This window comes from Rhodnius prolixus, unplaced genomic scaffold, assembly GCF_049639745.1.
Source record: "Rhodnius prolixus isolate KJV_2025 unplaced genomic scaffold, Rpr scaffold_11, whole genome shotgun sequence".
NCBI lineage: Eukaryota > Metazoa > Arthropoda > Insecta > Hemiptera > Reduviidae > Rhodnius > Rhodnius prolixus.
Window position 1 is genome coordinate 14,782,534 of NW_027411625.1, and position 18,052 is coordinate 14,800,585.

The following is an 18,052-nucleotide window of genomic DNA, read 5'->3' on the forward strand; positions in this document are numbered from 1 at the left end:
TGGGATATAAACAACACTGTTACTTGTGACTCGAGCCTCGATCTAACTGCATTATGGGTAATATCATTTTAGAGTTTCCGTTTTTCTATTTAGTTTTTTGTTACAGTGTTGAGTAACTTTGTAAAAAATAAATAAATCAAACAAATGTAAATTTAAAATTTCTGAAATTATAGTTTTACCCAAATTTTAAAAAAGTTTTTTATTCTTTGGCGAGACAAAAAAATTACTCCAAGTGTGACTTTATACCATTATACCCAACACTAAGGAATAGTGTTAAATTATGGCAGATAATGTGGATATTGATCTGTATGCTGAAGATATTGAACAAGATTTTACTCAGGTAAAATTTATTTTTCGCTTTTATATTTTTATTTACATTTAATTTAACTAGAGAGAGAACAAAAGTTTTGTGAAAAACAAAGAAAAAGTAAAATTGGCCAACATAATGGTTTGCCAGTCTACATCCTTACTAACCGGCATCTTTTATTTTTTTGTGTTGTTTGAATTATTTTGATTCAAATAGAGTTTAAAATTCACTTTTATCTAAATAATTTTTCAAAGGGAAATTTAATTTTTAACGTTGTATTAAATTGATGTTTAATAATTATTTGACGAAATTGATAAAATCTTTAAAACTAGAAAACCCATTTAAAGTGAATCTTCTTTTTTATTAATTTTATTTCCATATTAACACTTGTTCAAACTTATCTCTTTTTCTTAAAAAAATGTACCACAAATATTCTTAAATTAACACTTTGATGCTTATAATTTCATTTGCTTGCCGTTAAATGGATATTAACTGGCTTACAATACCTCTTGTAATGTAATGTTACATTGTTTTTTTTGTTTGGAGGGTAATTCATATAAAATACAGGTAAACAGATAATATAGCTATCCCCCCCGTAATTATGTTGGAGAACTATACCTTAGAAGTACGTTTAAATCAAAATCATGACTTTAGAATAGAAAACCATAATCAAAAATTCAAATATTTCATCATTAATGAAAAGCAATACTTTTTTGTTTTATGACATTAACATACATGCGAATAAAGTTCACTTAATTCATTTATGAAAAAAAAATACTGCAATACAAACAGTCTTAATGATGAATAATTTTAATCATAACTACAGATGTCAAATCCATTCTTCCTGATTAATGGAATTTCCTCTTTATTGTATGATATATCATTGCAAATTCTGATTTAGTGACGACGAACAGTGAGTGATTGTTTCAGATCGGAATGGCCGTAACTGCAAGTATAATTGAATTAATTCTTTAATTTAGGTTTATCCTTGCTCCCTCTGCTGAACTAAACATTTTTAAATTCACACCGGAACTTGAGAGTCGTCCAACATTAGAGTCATTTTGTTTTAAATTGCAACTAATTTTTCGCCTCAATTCAAGTTTTAAGAAAGGTATTCCTGCTCTGGATAAGAAGTGGTTATCAGTATTGTTAGCATAATTTGTACCTGTACAAACTACTGAGCTATCTTATGATAGTCAGTCTAATGGGGGACAAAATTAGACTCTGATTATAAATTTATGTTCTAGTAGTTTTTAAATTTCGTTCCATTGTTATGGAAAAAAAGTACGAAAAAGTGACTGAACGAAATGTGCAAGAAGAATAATTAGTTGATTTGTAAAAACAAATTCGGGTAAAAAAGAACAGTTTTAAAACTAGGCTTAAATTTACTTCGTAATAGATATACCGGTATGCAACCAAATTGTGACTTTTTGGTATAAAGAGTACACTTTAGGTTGTAATCCATTGCTATTAATCACTTCTGCCCATCTGTTTACCAGTAATTCACAAAGGTTAATCTGGTATCACGAAGGTTCTTTTGGGACAAAAATTCAATCAAATGCTTTCTCCTCTTCTTCGAAATAAATGTTTTCCCTTAAAAAATATGAGTCTGTGATTGGAACAAGTGGTAGTAAGAAGGAGCGAGATCTAGAATATAAGCTTAATAAGGCAAAGTTCATTCTTGGGGCAGACTGTCGCTAAGTGTCTAGTTGTGCAATACATGTTATATTATTGTATTATAGCAGAAACTTGTTTTGTTGGTCCTGTCTAAAGAGCGGTGCTTTTTAGGCAGTACAACATGGACACTATCCCATTGTTGTGAATAAGATTCAGATATGATATTTCGCCCAAAGAGTACCTCTCTTATATGTTTTATAGGAAGAGTTTGGAGCTGATGGACTGGACTTGTATGATGATGTGATTGCTTCAGCACCTCTGAAGAATGCATCATCGGATGTTAACAAAGTAGCGAATAATACTGCGCCAGGGGTAGCTGGACAGGCTTCGAGCAGACCTGAAACTAGTTCGTTGACCTTAAACCATCTTGCGGCTGGTAGTGCAACAAGTAATCTCGCACCAACCGGGCCCTACAGCTCTTATACAGGAAGGAAGTTTCAACTTTATGTCGGAAATCTAACGTGGGTAAGCTGTTTAATTAAGATTTATATTTTCTAGCAAAGTTTTTAAATGCAATTTTTGCCAATCCTGCACCATTCTATTTCTGAATAATACGAACTGTATGTACGAAAATTCTACTAGAATATAACAAAAGTTTGTGCGCTTTTTTCCTGTCTAATCTCCAAGCGTACTTTGTACAGTTTACGTTTGCCACAATTTTGTTATTATTAGCCAACGTTCTTACTACCGGTTTAAGAAGAGCGGATTTGATGTAATGGTTGTGGGAAATTCACAGCCCTAATTGATTGTAATTTAAGCTGTTTGCAAACAACGTTAATTGCTAATCGCTCGAGCTATGTTAAAAGTTTTACAAATATGAAAAGATGAAAACGGAATGTTGAATTATTTTGTCTCCATACAGAGCTGTTTGTATGGGAAGGTCCTCAAATTGTGGGCTTACACATAGATTCAATTTATAGAGAAAAGTGGTTATAAGTAAATTTGTCAAGTGTGTGTAAGCCCACCATTTTTAAATTATAAAACGAAAAATGCACTGACTTTTGTTACATCCTTCAAAATTTATTTAAAATTAATTTGTTCCAGTGGACTACCGACCAAGACATTACTGATGCTATTATCAGCCTTGGAATACAAGATTTCATTGAAGTTAAATTCTTTGAAAATCGTTCAAATGGCCAGTCCAAAGGGTTTTGCATAGTTTCATTTGGTTCTGAACAGAGTATGCGAGTGTGTATGGACAAGTTGCCGAAAAAGGATTTACACGGCCAATCACCGGTTGTGACATACACAAGTAAACAAGCACTTAATCAGGTAATACACTAACTAAGGTTGTTATTCTTTATCTCTTAGGCTCTAAGGTTCATGCGGGCATTGGCTTTCAAACTTAGCGATATTTTTTTCCCAAAAGTACTGGACGCAGAGCTTACAGTAAATTACAACTCGGCCAACATACTAAATGATAAATTCATTTGCATTTAGGCATTTTATTTTAAATTAGAGGGAGTTGCAGTCACTATTTTCAAATATCCTAACTGGGCAATTCTCAAGCAAAACGGCATGACAACAAGAAAAATGACTAGGCTCCATAATTAGGCCTTTTTTCTGCTGAAATCTGGTCTGCTCCTTATGTTGACGATTTGGAAAGAATGTCATTTCAGAAAAATATTTGCTACCTCTCGAGATGGATCATTCTTCATCTTGAATTTTCTGTGACTCTGAATTCCGCAATTGCTGGATAAATGCAATCGTCTCACAAGCAAAGAGAACTCAGTAAATCCTCGAAGACATTCCAGGCATCAAAAGTAGTAAGTAGGCTTGTCCCTGTTTGTGTAAAACTAGGTCTGAGGAAACCTTGAAGTTAGCTAGGAAACAATTCTAAGTGAGCTAGGATGTTACGTTTTTCTTAATACTTGAAACATATTTTAAAAGTTGTCTAAAATTCCAAGTTGTGCTGGTTTATTTATTTATTTCTTCTAAATAGTTTGAGGCTCAAACAAAGGCCAGACCAACGCCCGCTAATCAGACAACAAACCAATCACGTTTACCCACCCATCCTGGTGCCGGGAGTGTTAACCAATCGCCAAGAATGATTATGGGGCCACCGCAGATACGGAATCGTATGCCACCACCAGGTATGAGTCCTGGTCCAAGAGGGCTGCAGCCTGGCGGACCTCCACACATGAGCGGACCACCTGGTGGGCCATCCGGCCAACAGCATATGAACTTCCACAATTCCTGGCAGAATGGTATTCGACAAAATGGTAAGTGAACTCTCTGTGACGAATTAGGTTGTTGTGTGTGGGTTATAAGTTTTTTAAGAATATGAAAATGTCTCTCTGTGTGTGTGAGAGAAAAAAGTGTGGGTATATAGTAGTTTGATTTTGTGGATTAGATTTGCAAACAATTTTTTTTTTAATTTGCTGGAAAGTGACTGTGACGCTTTTCTCTAATTTCTTAGATAGAATTCTTTTTTCTTTCTGAAAAAAAATGTTCGGGAATTGTAGGGAATCTTAGAGTTTGGGAGGATGAGTTTGTTTAAGTTCAGTGAGCGCTTGCTACCTGATTTGTTCCAGTCATTAACAATCTAATCATATAATCATTAGAACGTTGTAGTACAATTCATTCCAGCTACAATATATTTACGAAATGTCCATATTTCGCTAAATATAATAAAATTAGTAAAGTAGAACTACACTAAATGTAGTAAGAGAAGTTAAGTCAAAGTTCTCAGGAAACTGCGAACTAAAGTTTCCATCTAAAATATTCCACGCTAGTGTGTAATGAACTACCACGTATATAGTACTAAGTGACATTCTCTTTTTGCAAAATAATTTAGCCCACATGATCTCTTTAAGCTATAAAATAAATTAATAACTGAGAAGTAATTAATAATTGCTGATTAGTAATTAGACGTATGACGTATCGCACTCGCGACGGGTCCATGACAAAAGAAGGTAAGCTGAAGTGAACGGTATTACTCCGAGGTGGGATATCTAGGTAAGCCTAAGAAAACTCACCAAAGTCTTTTAGACAGAGCCAGAATTTAAGTGTGGGGAGAGACTTCTTGTAAATTTGTCATCTCCAATTGGCTGAACACAGCCATTCGTCGCCCGAGCAGGATAGACGGCCACATCCTTCCGCTTTGCTCCACCCTTCGAGCAACTCTGCCTCATTGAATATTCTCCTCACTTCTGACCAAACCTTCTAGGGTGTATGAATCGTCTAAATGTTGAAGTAATATCGGAATTACCAGGAAAGCTTTATTATTTAATTAATTGTAATTAATATATTAAAATTACTTGAAGATTAACTGTTAGAATTGGAAATAGGTCAGCATGTTTTTCAGGAGGGGTTAGCTTACAAGGGCTACAAGGTACAATATCAATTACACAATCCACCTAGGCCCAGAAAAGAAAGTCTGCCATTCGGGAGTGTTATTTTTAAGAATTTCTTCCAGCTTCTTTTACAAAAGTTCCTAAAGTGGGTCTCATAATTTTTGCATTTTTGCCGTCATGAAATTGAATGGATTGCTCATTAACTAGAAGGAATCACTTATAAAGGAATTATTTTTTATTTTCTTACTGTTAATATCGTGTCAATTTTTATATATAGAGTTTTACTCGGAATTAAATATTTTGAAAACTTCTCAATGGGAAAAAATATTTTCATCACACGGTTTGATGGTGTGTTCAGACTGTCTCAAAAACTAAAAATAAATGAATGAATAAACGAGGTACTTAATTTTGAGATCATTGTTGCTTCCTACACTTAGCAGAAGAAAAAAATAAATTCTTGGAACAATTTAATGTTGGGCTTAACTTCCGTACTTAGTTTGGGGCTGGGGAAAATCCACACTGTATGATCACCTTCAGGTAACAATTACATCCCGGAACTATTGTTGACAAGAGTTTTGGTTATTATATTACTATAAAATTACTAGTATAAACTAATGTATCTAGCCTGTTACTAGAGTTCACTCGATATGCATTTGGTTTATGTTTCAGGGCCTCCGAGACCACCAGGACCACCTCAGCAGTTACAGCCACAAAGGCCTGGTGGCCCTCCGCCTGGATTGGTACATTGATTTGGTTTTACTTAAATTCTGTCTGGGTTCGACAACTTCTGAAAATCTTTTGCTATGCTAGGAATTCTTTAAAATCTGGTCAAAAAAATAAGTGATTAGGTATTGTTATCATTCGACAATCCTCATGCCTAGGAATTGGGGGGGGGAAGCACAGCTAGGCAAATCTTTCCTGGCCTTCTACAAACCCTTAAGGCCATTTATTTCTCCATTGTACTCTCTGTCCATTGAGATGTCGACTGCAGTCTCAATTCATGTTTCATTCAATCTTCTGCGAACGTTTGCTCACTTGATCAAATTTGAAGTTTTTGTGCAATATATTTCGAAATAGGTTGTAACTTACTCTAACCTACTAGATTTTTACTTTACTGTTGCCGAGAAAGTTTCCTAGGCATTATTTACCCTAATAAAGCATTATGTTATTAGAAATATTACTAAAAACTAAGGAATATCAAAATGTACAATTAGAAAATTAAGAGTACTGGGAAAAAATTCAGTAATAATAAAAAAAAAGTACTTTAATTTTAAAATGAACCACAAAATATTTACTGAAACCTGAAAATAGTAGTTCTACTACATAATTTTCAACATTACGTTCGATTTCAACTTAAACATCCCACAACATCCTATTCTATGAACTCCAAAGTTTTAGGTTTATTATGGTTAAAAAAGGACATTTTTAAGTGATTTACAACGGATTTTCTAAATTATATACCGATACCGCCCTTTATTGTCATTGCTACCACAGAGAGCGGGAGGGATTTTGATCCAGGTAGCGTTTCTAAGACCGATTTTGGCAGGGTCCCCATCGCCCCTGACATAATTAAATAGGCTATGCGTTGCACTCTGAAAGAGCATAACAATAAGCCCTAAATGTATATATAACTCCTAGCCACTACATTACTGAAGTGAAGACCGCCTTCATCTTTATTAAACTCTCATAAATCCAGTATATGATCTTCACTAGCGATTTACAAGATTTTCGCTGCTTTCGTGCTAACACGCTCTCTTTGCGAGCGCTAATTCATTTGTATTATTCACTAAAACTCACAAATCGTTTCCACCCCACAAAATCACATAACCTTTGTCGAAGAGCCTAGACTTCCTTGAATCTACCTTTCTAGTTTCCATCTCTTGGTAAGCAGGCTCTTGTCCTGATTAATTTATAATCCGTGCTTCTAAGATCAATTCTACACATGCCAACTGCATTAGATTAGTTGTGAACCACAAGTTCTTCCGTATACTTTCGGTCATATTTTTCTGAAAAGTCGTATGCACTTTTGAGCTTGATCATCAAATAACTCACTTCCAAACCTATCAAACTCAAGCATTTGTAGATTCAGTATGCAATATAATCCAGAAAACGAATTGATATCCTCGTGATAACACCTAAAATGCTATTTTTCAGCAATATCAAGGGCCTCCACCTCCAGGGCAAGGTATACCACGTGGTCCGCCGCCAGGAATACCTGGCGGTCCACCGCCGGACCAACGCGGCCCTCCTCCTAGACCAGACTGGAATCGTCCACCAGGTTAATAATATTTCAATGGAATCTATCATTTTGTGAAATTAATCATTAATATGCACCTTATAATAAAGTTGTCCTTTCTTATATTAGGTATGCAATCTGGTGGATTCATACCTCATCAACAAGGGGTACCAGGCATGCAAAACTTACCAACACCCGGCCAAGGTCCAATGAACCGAGGACCCAGTGGACCACCTCCACAGATTAGTGGTAAAATAACTTGTTTAATTGCTTCTAAAAGTAATATTTTACGTTCTCTTACCTCGTAAGAGAAGTGTTGCAGATTTTCGATTTTGAGAGGTTTCACCGGAAGTTGTGTTGTGACGTTGCCTGAGTGTTTGCATCCACTGAAACTCAAACAATGAATTTTAGATTAGAAACTTAAAAGTTTCGCGCAGGTGCCACGAGATACGCGACGATAAGTTTTTTCTAAAGTCAGACAATTGGAAAGATTTTTTTCTGGTGTATGTGAGTTTCTTCTAACCAGTTTCTTTAAACTTCATGTTTATTTAAAATATTACCTATATACATAAAGTTTTATAACCTTAATTTAAAATATTACTTTGGGAAAATTAATTTAGGAGATTCTGGGAAGGGTGACGTTAAGCTACCCACTTAAGTCTCTTCAGATTATCGAACAGAAAAATATGTGCCACAATTATGAATTTGAAGAAAATTTGTTGAACCTGACTATTTTTTCTTGCGCTCTGTAAAGTTCAGTTCATGCTAAATACATGTAATGTGTAGGCTTTGTACGAGTAATTGTTTGTTTTAGTTTTAATGTGATTTTCTTCAAACTTCAAATTTAACTAATACTTTTTTTTATTTTTTGTTAAGGTTGAACAGATAATCGTAAAATAATATATGTAAATTATGATGATCTGAATAGGAAATATATTGTTATTATGATAATGACAATCAGCTATTTCGGGGGAGGTCTGCCCCTTAATTGAATTTTCTTGGGAATATGTTTCAAATTAAAGTTTTAGCTCTACTTATATGAAATTAAAGCAAAAAGTAGAGCATTAAAATAAGGAAAATGCCCTTAACTATTTTATGGGGAGCCAGGGGGAACTTCGTTGCATAATCCTGTCAGAAAAAATGTCGATTTATAGTGGAGAGTCGCAATTTCGAATGTAATTAGAATTTAGAACAATTTGGTCAAAAAGTGAAGGTCGTTAATTGTTTTAAGTGTTCACAATACACGGATTTTTACAAAAATCTTAAAGGGTTATGTACTGTTTTATTGATGTTACAGGTGGACCTGGATCAACTAATGTCAGTTCAAGTCATTCTCACGTACAGTCCACATTCTTCCCTCAAAATAGTGGCTCAGGCCACCAAGGTGCGCCGCACCAGGTGTCACAACAAGGCCCACCTCAAGGCCCTCCTCAGGGCCAGCACGGACCTTCTCATGCCATACCACCACACACTTATCACAATGGACCTCCAATGTCGCAAAGAATACATCCAGTAAATTGTTTATTGCCATCATAATTAATTATATATATATTTTTAAAAGTAGATCATATAAGAAGAACTTGATTGAAATGGCTGTCGGTAAGGAGGTGATTTTGCCTGCAGCTCATTGAAAACAAACACATTCATATAAACAGTTTGTTGATTCTCAACTGTTTTCGAATAAGCGGTCATATTATAGTTTTGTTTTTTTTTTTAATGCTTATTGATTGTTTTTTTTTCCTAGAAATGACTTGGTTAGATTTTATGTATTTTCCCCCTTTTTTCTTTAATGTCTTTTTTAGTTTTAGGATTTTGAAACAATAAACGTTAATATAACGTACCGTAACAGCTTCTATTATACAACTACCTGTTTGTCAAATCAGAAACTTTTTGTTTAATACATGAAAACACTGCTGTTATTTTTTTTATTTTTTTGATACCCATTGGTCTAAAGGGAGTTAAGTTCTTCTTTTGGGGGTATTACCTATTTAGCGGACACACTTGCATTCAACGTTGCCAAACTGCTACGCAGCTAAAGCCGAAGCTAAACCCTAAGGAGACATCTTCGTTTGCTTCATTTTCTTCAACCTCATTTCATCTTACAGCAGATTCGGCGATTGGAATTCACTTAATTACTTTCATGTAGCGTAGTATTAAAACTTTAATTTCACATTGGTGTGATACTATTCCAACAATTCTGCCAAAGACGTCATTTGCCTATAAAGAAGACCTTCACAATTTTGGTTATATTCTGTCAATATCAAAAAGTTCAATGCTCTGTGTCTGTAATTCAATGTGGAAAATGCAAGGTTGCATTAGTTTTTCTGACCTTAAACTTGGCTAGCCATAAATGAGTTCGAAGTTTTATAAAGATAATTCATTACTTTGCACACATTAAGTACATTGCATTTCGTATTGTCATAAACAATTCAATCATCTTAACTTCGTTGTTTGTAAAGTTTCGTATTTTAAATAATTTTTTTTTTTCTATGATCATAAAATTTTATTCAAAAGTAGCAATGAATAATAGGCCTCTCTATTGGAAACTTAGGAATCAGTTAAACTATGTAGTTTTTTTTGTTTTTTTTTAGTTTGCAAGTGGGCCTTCAGCATCTGAACATCGAAGTGAACCTCCAGCCCTCTCAGAAGCTGAATTTGAAGAAATTATGAGCAGAAATAGAACCGTGTCCAGTTCTGCTATCGCAAGAGCAGTATCTGATGCAGCTGCAGGTAAGTTTGACAATGTTCACTTACCTTCTGTTATTCCTCGTTAATAGAAGTACTAAGCCATAAATATGCATGAATGCAGATTTTCGAATGCTTTGAAATTCCCTGAAGTACGTACAAATCATTAGTTGTTAGAAATTGGGCTGTATGATGTGAACGAAATGTATCTCAAAACCGGAAAATAGCAGTTATTAGAACGTAAGACTTTGTTTTTGTTTGATTCAGATGTTTGATTCAGAAGATCGAAAAGCAGATGCAAGTGACGCTGAGTCGATTTTTCAGCTTTCCTTTTTTCTTTAATACTTTTATCACTCTAAACATCAAATTTTACTTTTATTTGTTATATTTTGCCAAAATGTTTAAAATTGGGGATTTCTGGGGGAAGGGACGAAATTAAGACTTTTTTAATGTGCCAATTCAGTGTATTATTTGTATCTAAAGCGTGTGAAATGTTGAAGGTAAGAATTAAATGTGATTTATTTAAATTTCAAGGTTGAAGGAAAGTTCATGAATAAGCTTCTTTCGTACTAACTAAACGTGTACAGCTCAGCCACTTTTTTTAGGATTATTGAAGTTACGTTTTTAATTTATTTATTTTCATTAATTTTGTAATTTGGAGGCCCGAAATATACAAGTACAAGTTAAAAAAAAATGAATGCATAGATTTTGTTAAAATCTTGCTTCAGCAGTCGGTTCAAAAAACCGTGTATCCGAGATAAAAAAGTGTGGACATAAATATAGATATGTGTGTTAGGTAAAATTTGGAACATAGCAGTAAGAGAGAGTCGTAAAGTAAAGTAAAGTAAAGTAATCGCCTATTTTTTCATGCGGGGCTTAACGTCCAACTACCAATTAGGTATCGTGGATGGGGCGAAAGTTTATACTTCACTATAAATTTTTTTTCAAATAAATAAATAGTAGCCAATCGTGGTATTCGAACTGGCGACCTTTCACTTACAAAACCACGCTCATGACCTCTAGACCAAAACCCGCCGTGCTTTATGCAAAATCAACTATTCGGAATGACTATTTCACTTAATAAGATTTTTCAGCTTTAGAAATTTTCCGCTCTAGGATACCGTATTGTTTTTCGAAATTGGCTCCAACGATGTTCTTCGAGTCGATGCAAGCAAGCTATTATTAGCTCTGTTGTAAAGCGGCTGAATGCTATTAGAACACACACACACACATATATATATATATATATATATTTTTTTTTTAGGTGAATTTGCAAGTGCGATTGAAACTTTGGTCACAGCTATTTCTCTAATTAAACAGTCAAAAGCAGCAAACGATGACCGTTGTAAGATTTTAGTGTCATCGTTGCAAGACACTCTGCATGGAGTTGAAACAAAAAGTTATGGATCTCGTAGAGGTAAGAAAAAAATTTGTTTCATGCAAATTTATTTAGATTAACGGGAAAATATTACTGTGTGAAAGTCAAGGGAACTGCAACGTTGAGTGACTCTAATAAAGTGTTACTTCAGTAACAACTTAATTAGAACTCCTGTTTGAAAAAACTTTTACAGTCGGAAGTGTTTTTTTTTTTACTGTATTAATCAAGGCGATTCATTAAATTGGCATAATGAGCCTTCTCAGTTACAACAGTTAGACGTATGTAGCCTAAAATAACAGGCATTAATCACATTATTATTGAGGCATGACACTTTCATTTAAAATTTTTCTCAAGAAATTTGATTTTTGGGGGAAGGAACTCTCTGAAAAGTAAATTTGGCGGGTATTTCTTTAGCTTACTACGCCAGAACAATATAAGGGATCTACTTCTTAGGTTATGGCCTAGAATTCAATACGTTACAATTTCATTTTGTTTTTATTTTAACATAAAATTTGGAATTTAAATTTGAATGTATGCGTAAACTAACAATTTTAATAATCTTTATATTACAGACCGATCACGTTCACGTGAAAGAGAACGAGCTCATAGAAGATCGCGAAGAGATAGATCTCGATCTCGGGAGTATAGAGAAAGAAGTCGGGAAAGGGATCGTGATCGAGATCGTGACCGAGAAAGAGATAAAGAAAGGTAATAACGATTTCTTCAAGACAAAGGGCATAAGCAAATTTACGCCATTGAGGTTTAAAATTTAAGCTTATAATAATAATTTATTTGGCAGGTATTATGCAGATAATTACAGCCGAGAAAGGTCTCGAAGCAGAGAACGAGAACGTGATAGGGAATATCGAGAACGCAGCCGTGAAGATAGGTAAGTGAATTATTTTCTATGATGTCTTCAGTTGTTTGGTCAGTCTTATGTCAGAATAGGTTTTAGCAGTGTCTTGTACGTACTTGTTAGCGTTTTCATGTTAACAAGTGGCTGTAACGGTCTTAGTTCCGTTATGAGTGTTGCAGTTTTGGGTTGATATGTCGACGACGAGAGTTATGTCGAGCTGCTAGCTAGTGCTACACTCTTTGATCTTTCTGATTCTAAGAGATTTCTCGGTTGTTTATAGGGGATCGTAGATTTTCACTTTGTAATCTTCTTAAGAGGAAAGATTTGTGCTTACGTTTTCCATAGGTTTAAATTCTGTTTCCATTTTTTTTTTTTTTTTTGATGAACCAGTTTGTTATATGATTAGTCGATGTAGTATTCGCTAAACGCTTGAGGAGAAAAAAACTAAGAAATTTTGTGTATTATAAATTTTAATCCTTGCTGAAAGAGAACGTTTTGTATAAGTGTTCAATTCAGTTTATTTTCTATTATGGTTTTTCTGTTTCATATATTTTTTTTCAATGCAGTTCTTCGAGGCAAAATGTACGACCCAGACTGAAATCACCCGAGCCACCTGAGTCTAATTCAACTGCGTCCAAATCTCGGTAAGTTGATCAATTTATAACATAACTTAATTATTTATATACACGAGGTGTGGCTATTAAATAACGAGACTGGATAGAAAAACTATGCATGCGCCAAATCTTAACGACCGACAGCTTTGCAGCGTAAAGCCTTCTCTTTTGATTGCAGCGTCTCACGTGTTTGTAGAGAAATCTGTCTGACCGGAACCGTCGTTTGTGTAAGAGGTGTTAGTTTCGTTTTGCCGAAAATATGATACTACACAAGTAGTAGAGCAACGAATTGTCGTGAAATTTCACATCAAAACTTGGTAAAACCTTTACTGAAACTTATCTTTTATTAAAAGAAGTTTATGGTGATGAATGTTAATTACGTGCGCGAGTTTTTGAGTGGTTCAAGCGTTTCCAAGATAGCCGAGAAGACGTCGGAGATGATGACCACCCGGGTCGCCCTTCTACGTCCAAAACGGTTGAAAATATCGATTATAATTAATCAACATTACTACCGTGAGGTGTTTGCTCAACTCCGTGAAAGAGTAAGGAAAAAACGACCCGATTTGCGGAAGAACAAGTCATGGGTTCTCCATTAAGACAACGCACCGGCTCACACTGCATTGTCTGTCTAAAGACGTTTCTAGCCAAGTACAACATCCCAGTTTTATGCCTACCGCCTTATTCGCCTGACCTGGTCCCATGTGACTTTTATCAGTGCCCCAAAGACAAATCTGCATTAAAAGGAACACGATTTCAGTCCGTTGAAGCTGTGAAAAAAAGCGGCACGCGTCATGCAGGAGCTCACAGAAAAAGACTTCCAGCACTGTTTCGAACAATGGTAAATTCGCATGGAGCGTGGTAGGGATAGGGGAGGGGTGTATGTTGAAGGTGATAATAACTAAATATGTAATAATAATAATAAAGCTTTATTGACATCCTTTACAGTGAAAAAGCCTCTCCTTTTGGAGGATTAAGAGTTTGACTTGTACAATTCAATTTTAACAAAATTCTAAAGAATGTAAAATAATAAGAAAAACAGCAAGCAATTAAAATAATTAAATGAACAGTTAAATAAGCAAAATTTTGAATGAAATATACTGAAAACAAAATAAGCTATATAATTTACAACAAAAATAACAAAAAATTACTTTCTTGTACTTAAATTTAAATTTTTCATTAATAAATTTAACTTCTACATCTAAAAATAATTTTTATAACTTTCGTCCATACACCTCTATCTCTTGCTGTGGTCCACCACTGGCAACCCACTCTATCTGCCATCTCATCTCTCCATCTCACTACCTGACGACCTCTTCTTCTCTTCCGATTTCTTGGCGCCCACTCAGAACTTCTCTTTGCTCACCTTTTATCCTCCATTCGAGCCACATGACCTGCCCATTTCCACTTTAATCGATGGGCCTCCAATTCTAAATCCTGCATTTTCCCAAATTTTCTTCGTACTTCAACAATACTTTTCTTTTCCTGCCTTTTTACTCCTAACATACTCCTCAACATTTTATTTTGGGTTATTCAGAGCCTATTGGAAAGGTATTTGGTGAGGACCCAGGTCTGGCATCTGTACATAATGCAGGGGTAGACGCATTGAGTAAGTACTTTTCCTTTCAGTTCGATAGAGAAACTTCCTTTAAAAATACTTTTAAGTTCCCAAAATTTCTTCCATCTCCTATTAATCCTTTTATATATTTCTTCCTCTCTCCTGCAATTAAAAGAGATCGTTTGTCCTAAATAATTGAAATCTTTTACAAATTCTAGTTCCTTTCCTTCGATAATAAAACCTTCCCTTCTTCCATTTGTGAGAATTTTAGTCTTCTTCCAATTCGGCATTAATCCCGCTTTCTTGCATTCTTTTAGCGATTCGGATAGCATTTCTTCCGCCTGCATCAGATTTGGTGCGAAGATTACAACGTCGCCAGCGAAGCGAAGGTGATTGAGGAACGCACCATCTACACAGATGCCTCTCTTCTCCCAATCTAGTCTTCTAAAGATACTTTCCAGTACACAGTTGAATAGCATAGAGGATAAAGGGTAGCCCTGTCTCACTGCCCTCTCTAGACTAAAGTCTCTTCCTCTCCTCTCCAACATAATGTAGGCTTTATCGTTCGAATAGATTCCCTTAAGTAGGTCGATGTACACCTTCTCCACTCCGATTTCCTGTGTTCTAACATATCAAATGCCTTTTGGAGATTAACAAATATTAGATATATTTCCATTCTATACTCTCTAAATTTTTCCACTACCTGGTTTATTGTCTGGAGATGATCAATCTTTGAGTACGAAGGGCGGAAACCTACTGGTTCTTCCGGTTGAGATTCATTAATTTTATTTTTTATACTATTTTGAACAATGTATGCTAATAATTTGTACATAACTGATGTAAGGCTGATGGGACGATAATTGTTATTACATTTCTTGAACCGCCTTTATGCAAAATAAGAATCTTACTGCATTCCCATTAACTTGGAATAATAGCTTGCAATAAAATATTAGAGAAGAGCCTGGTTAAAACTTTACTAAGCGCATTTTTACCTTCTTTAATCATAACTGCCTCCATCCGGTCATCCCCTGAGCTTTACCTAATTTCAATCTCTCAATTGCTTTCTCAACTTCCCCTTCCAAAATCGCTAATTCCTTCTCACTCACCTTTTCTAAAAACTTGCTTCCATTTTCATTCACCAAACTTCGGTCTCGTTTATAAATATTTTCATAGAATATTGAGATATTTTCTAATATTTTTTCCCTATCTATTATTATTCCTTCTGGCGTTTCTAGGTTTTGAATCCAGTGTTTCTTTATATTTGATAATTCTTTCTTCATCTTCTTTGTCGAACCTTCTTCCACTACCTTTTTAAAAATCACTTCTTCATATTTTTTCAGATCCATTCTAATTTTTTCTTTACTAATTTCCTCACTTCTGCGTGTTCGATTTTTTGAATTGACGTCTTGTTAATTATTTTATTATACTTTTCCCTTTTCTCAGTCAACTTGATAGTTTCATCCGATAATTTTTTAGTTTTCCTATTCTGAGTTTTATGCCTCTGATTTTCTTTGCTTGTCCTTAAAGTCGCTGTTTCTATCGCCTTCATTATTGCGTCATATTCTTTTTGAATGTTTTACAGCAATAGTCTTGTTATTTAATAGTTACACCTCGTAACGTAATTTATAACTTTGATTATATTTTCAGTTTTTATTAAAAAAGTTACGTTTTAATGCTGATTTTGTTTTCTTTTACAGTTACTATGAAGAACGATACAGAGAACGTGATAGAGAGCGAGATCGAGAACGTGATCGAGAACGTGAACGTGAAAATAGCCGTCGAGAACCAGAAAGGGAACGTGACCGGGAGCGTGATAGAGAAAGGGAACGTGAAAGAGCTGAATCGTCTCATCGTAGCTCAAGACATTGATTTTTTTTTTTTTAAATATTATTTTTAGTTAGGTTTATTATATTTTATACATATTCAGGGTATAGCCGGCCATGAAGTTAGTAAAATGTTCAAGCCTTCTACAATTGAGATTAGTTTTCTGGATCTGTTGGGCATTATTCGAATCCAGTTTTCCATTATATCACGAACTATTGATTAAAAAAAAAAAAAAAATCACAGTGCTATTCCGTGATTGTACGCTTTGATGTATGCCGGGTCATCGACCCGGTTTCAGAGGCATTTGCAAATCTTCTGCATATATTATTGAATTTTTGGAGACAGTTAAAAAAATATATGAAGATTAATTTCATTACAGCTCTATTTATGGGCATGCCTTCCTAAGCCCATGAAAAGTGTGATTGATCATTCCCGGCCCAGTACGTCCATTGCGAACTGGTGAAGGTATCTTTCCCTGTGATCCAGAATAAAGTTAGCGATTGGAACACGGTGGGGAAATTGATACATTCGGCACCTCGTAGAGTTATCTTGGTAGGAATGCTAGCCTTGATCGCTGCCTGACCATTGTCAAATGATTTAAAATAAGATAACAACCCGGTCATGGACTTTGGTGTTCAGGTAGAAACAAACCTCAGCTGTTCAGAATCGTATTATGGTCTTCAGTTTAACCATATTGATTCTGTAAAGGCGGGCCAATTATAGTCGTATGAGGGATTGAAATTCTACTAGTTAGACGAGTTAATGATGTACTGTAAAGCATCTCGAACTTCCCGTAAAACAACTTTTCAATGTACCGTAACCCTACAAACACTACTCTTCTTTTTAGAAGACTTGAATGTATTGGCCAAAGCTTGTCAAACTCTGGATTTAATTTCAATACACTTTTTGTTTGATTTTTTTTTGTTTTTTAGTAATCAAAAGGGTGAAATTTGACATTTGTATAAAAACTCTTTGAAAACTGTATTAACTTCCTTAAAATTCAAAATCCCTCTTGAGTTATTTATCTGTGGTTAAATTTTTAATTTTTTTTTTATTCCAATTTTCGCGCATTATTATATTATCAGTTTAACACGTTGAATAAAAAAAAGGGCAATTTTTCAATAAAAAAAACCTAAATTTTTATTTTCTCTTACTCGTAGTAACAAAGAGTTTTGACTATTTCAAATTGCCAGTGTGTGCTAATGAACATCAGAGGTTGACGCACTTTTAATTAATAATAATAGTCATTATGATGATAAGCCCTTATGACAACAGCAGTCGATGCTCCAAAATAATAATTATAACAACAATTGGCACACAAAAATTTGCTTCGTGTTCGGGATATAATAACTCTTTGCTGGTCACTGTCCGGTGATGGACTTGTAAATAAGTTAAATATTGACTACTTAATCATCCCCATCGCCTAGTCACACCGTTGCGGAGCCACCAACAACAAATAGGTACATATGAAAAGAGAAAGAATCCACTGACTGTAACCATATAATTTCGGTAAGTCTCTTAACTAATAAATACGACTTCCTCTCGAAAACCATTTTCACAGTAAAGGTAGGAATTTTCAAGGAGTCAACTAATAACTAAGAGAACTTTACCTTAATACTCCCAA

General features: G+C 34.7%; 1 protein-coding gene across 1 annotated transcript; it reads left to right on the forward strand.

Moving 5' to 3' along the window:
* Positions 1-52: 52 nt before the first annotated feature.
* On the forward strand, positions 53-17,830 carry LOC141459528 (cleavage and polyadenylation specificity factor subunit 6-like). The gene is made up of 14 exons (XM_074138705.1): positions 53-340; positions 2,186-2,449; positions 3,029-3,256; positions 3,927-4,206; positions 5,950-6,020; positions 7,435-7,558; positions 7,646-7,765; positions 8,814-9,028; positions 10,108-10,246; positions 11,466-11,618; positions 12,152-12,287; positions 12,379-12,468; positions 13,002-13,079; positions 16,302-17,830. Exons 1-14 carry the CDS (start codon positions 281-283, stop codon positions 16,471-16,473), a joined length of 2,130 nt encoding a protein of 709 aa, XP_073994806.1. The 5' UTR covers positions 53-280; the 3' UTR covers positions 16,474-17,830.
* Positions 17,831-18,052: the final 222 nt, after the last annotated feature.

What these genes read in the sequence shown, in the direction of transcription:
- LOC141459528 (XM_074138705.1), top strand. Translation starts at nt 281, where the DNA reads ATGGCAGATAATGTGGATATTGATCTGTATGCTGAAGATATTGAACAA. An exon ending in GTAAACAAGCACTTAATCAG is followed by an intron (nt 3,257 to 3,926) that starts GTAATACACTAA and finishes TCTTCTAAATAG; the next exon opens with TTTGAGGCTCAAACAAAGGC. An exon ending in AGACTGGAATCGTCCACCAG is followed by an intron (nt 7,559 to 7,645) that starts GTTAATAATATT and finishes TTCTTATATTAG; the next exon opens with GTATGCAATCTGGTGGATTC.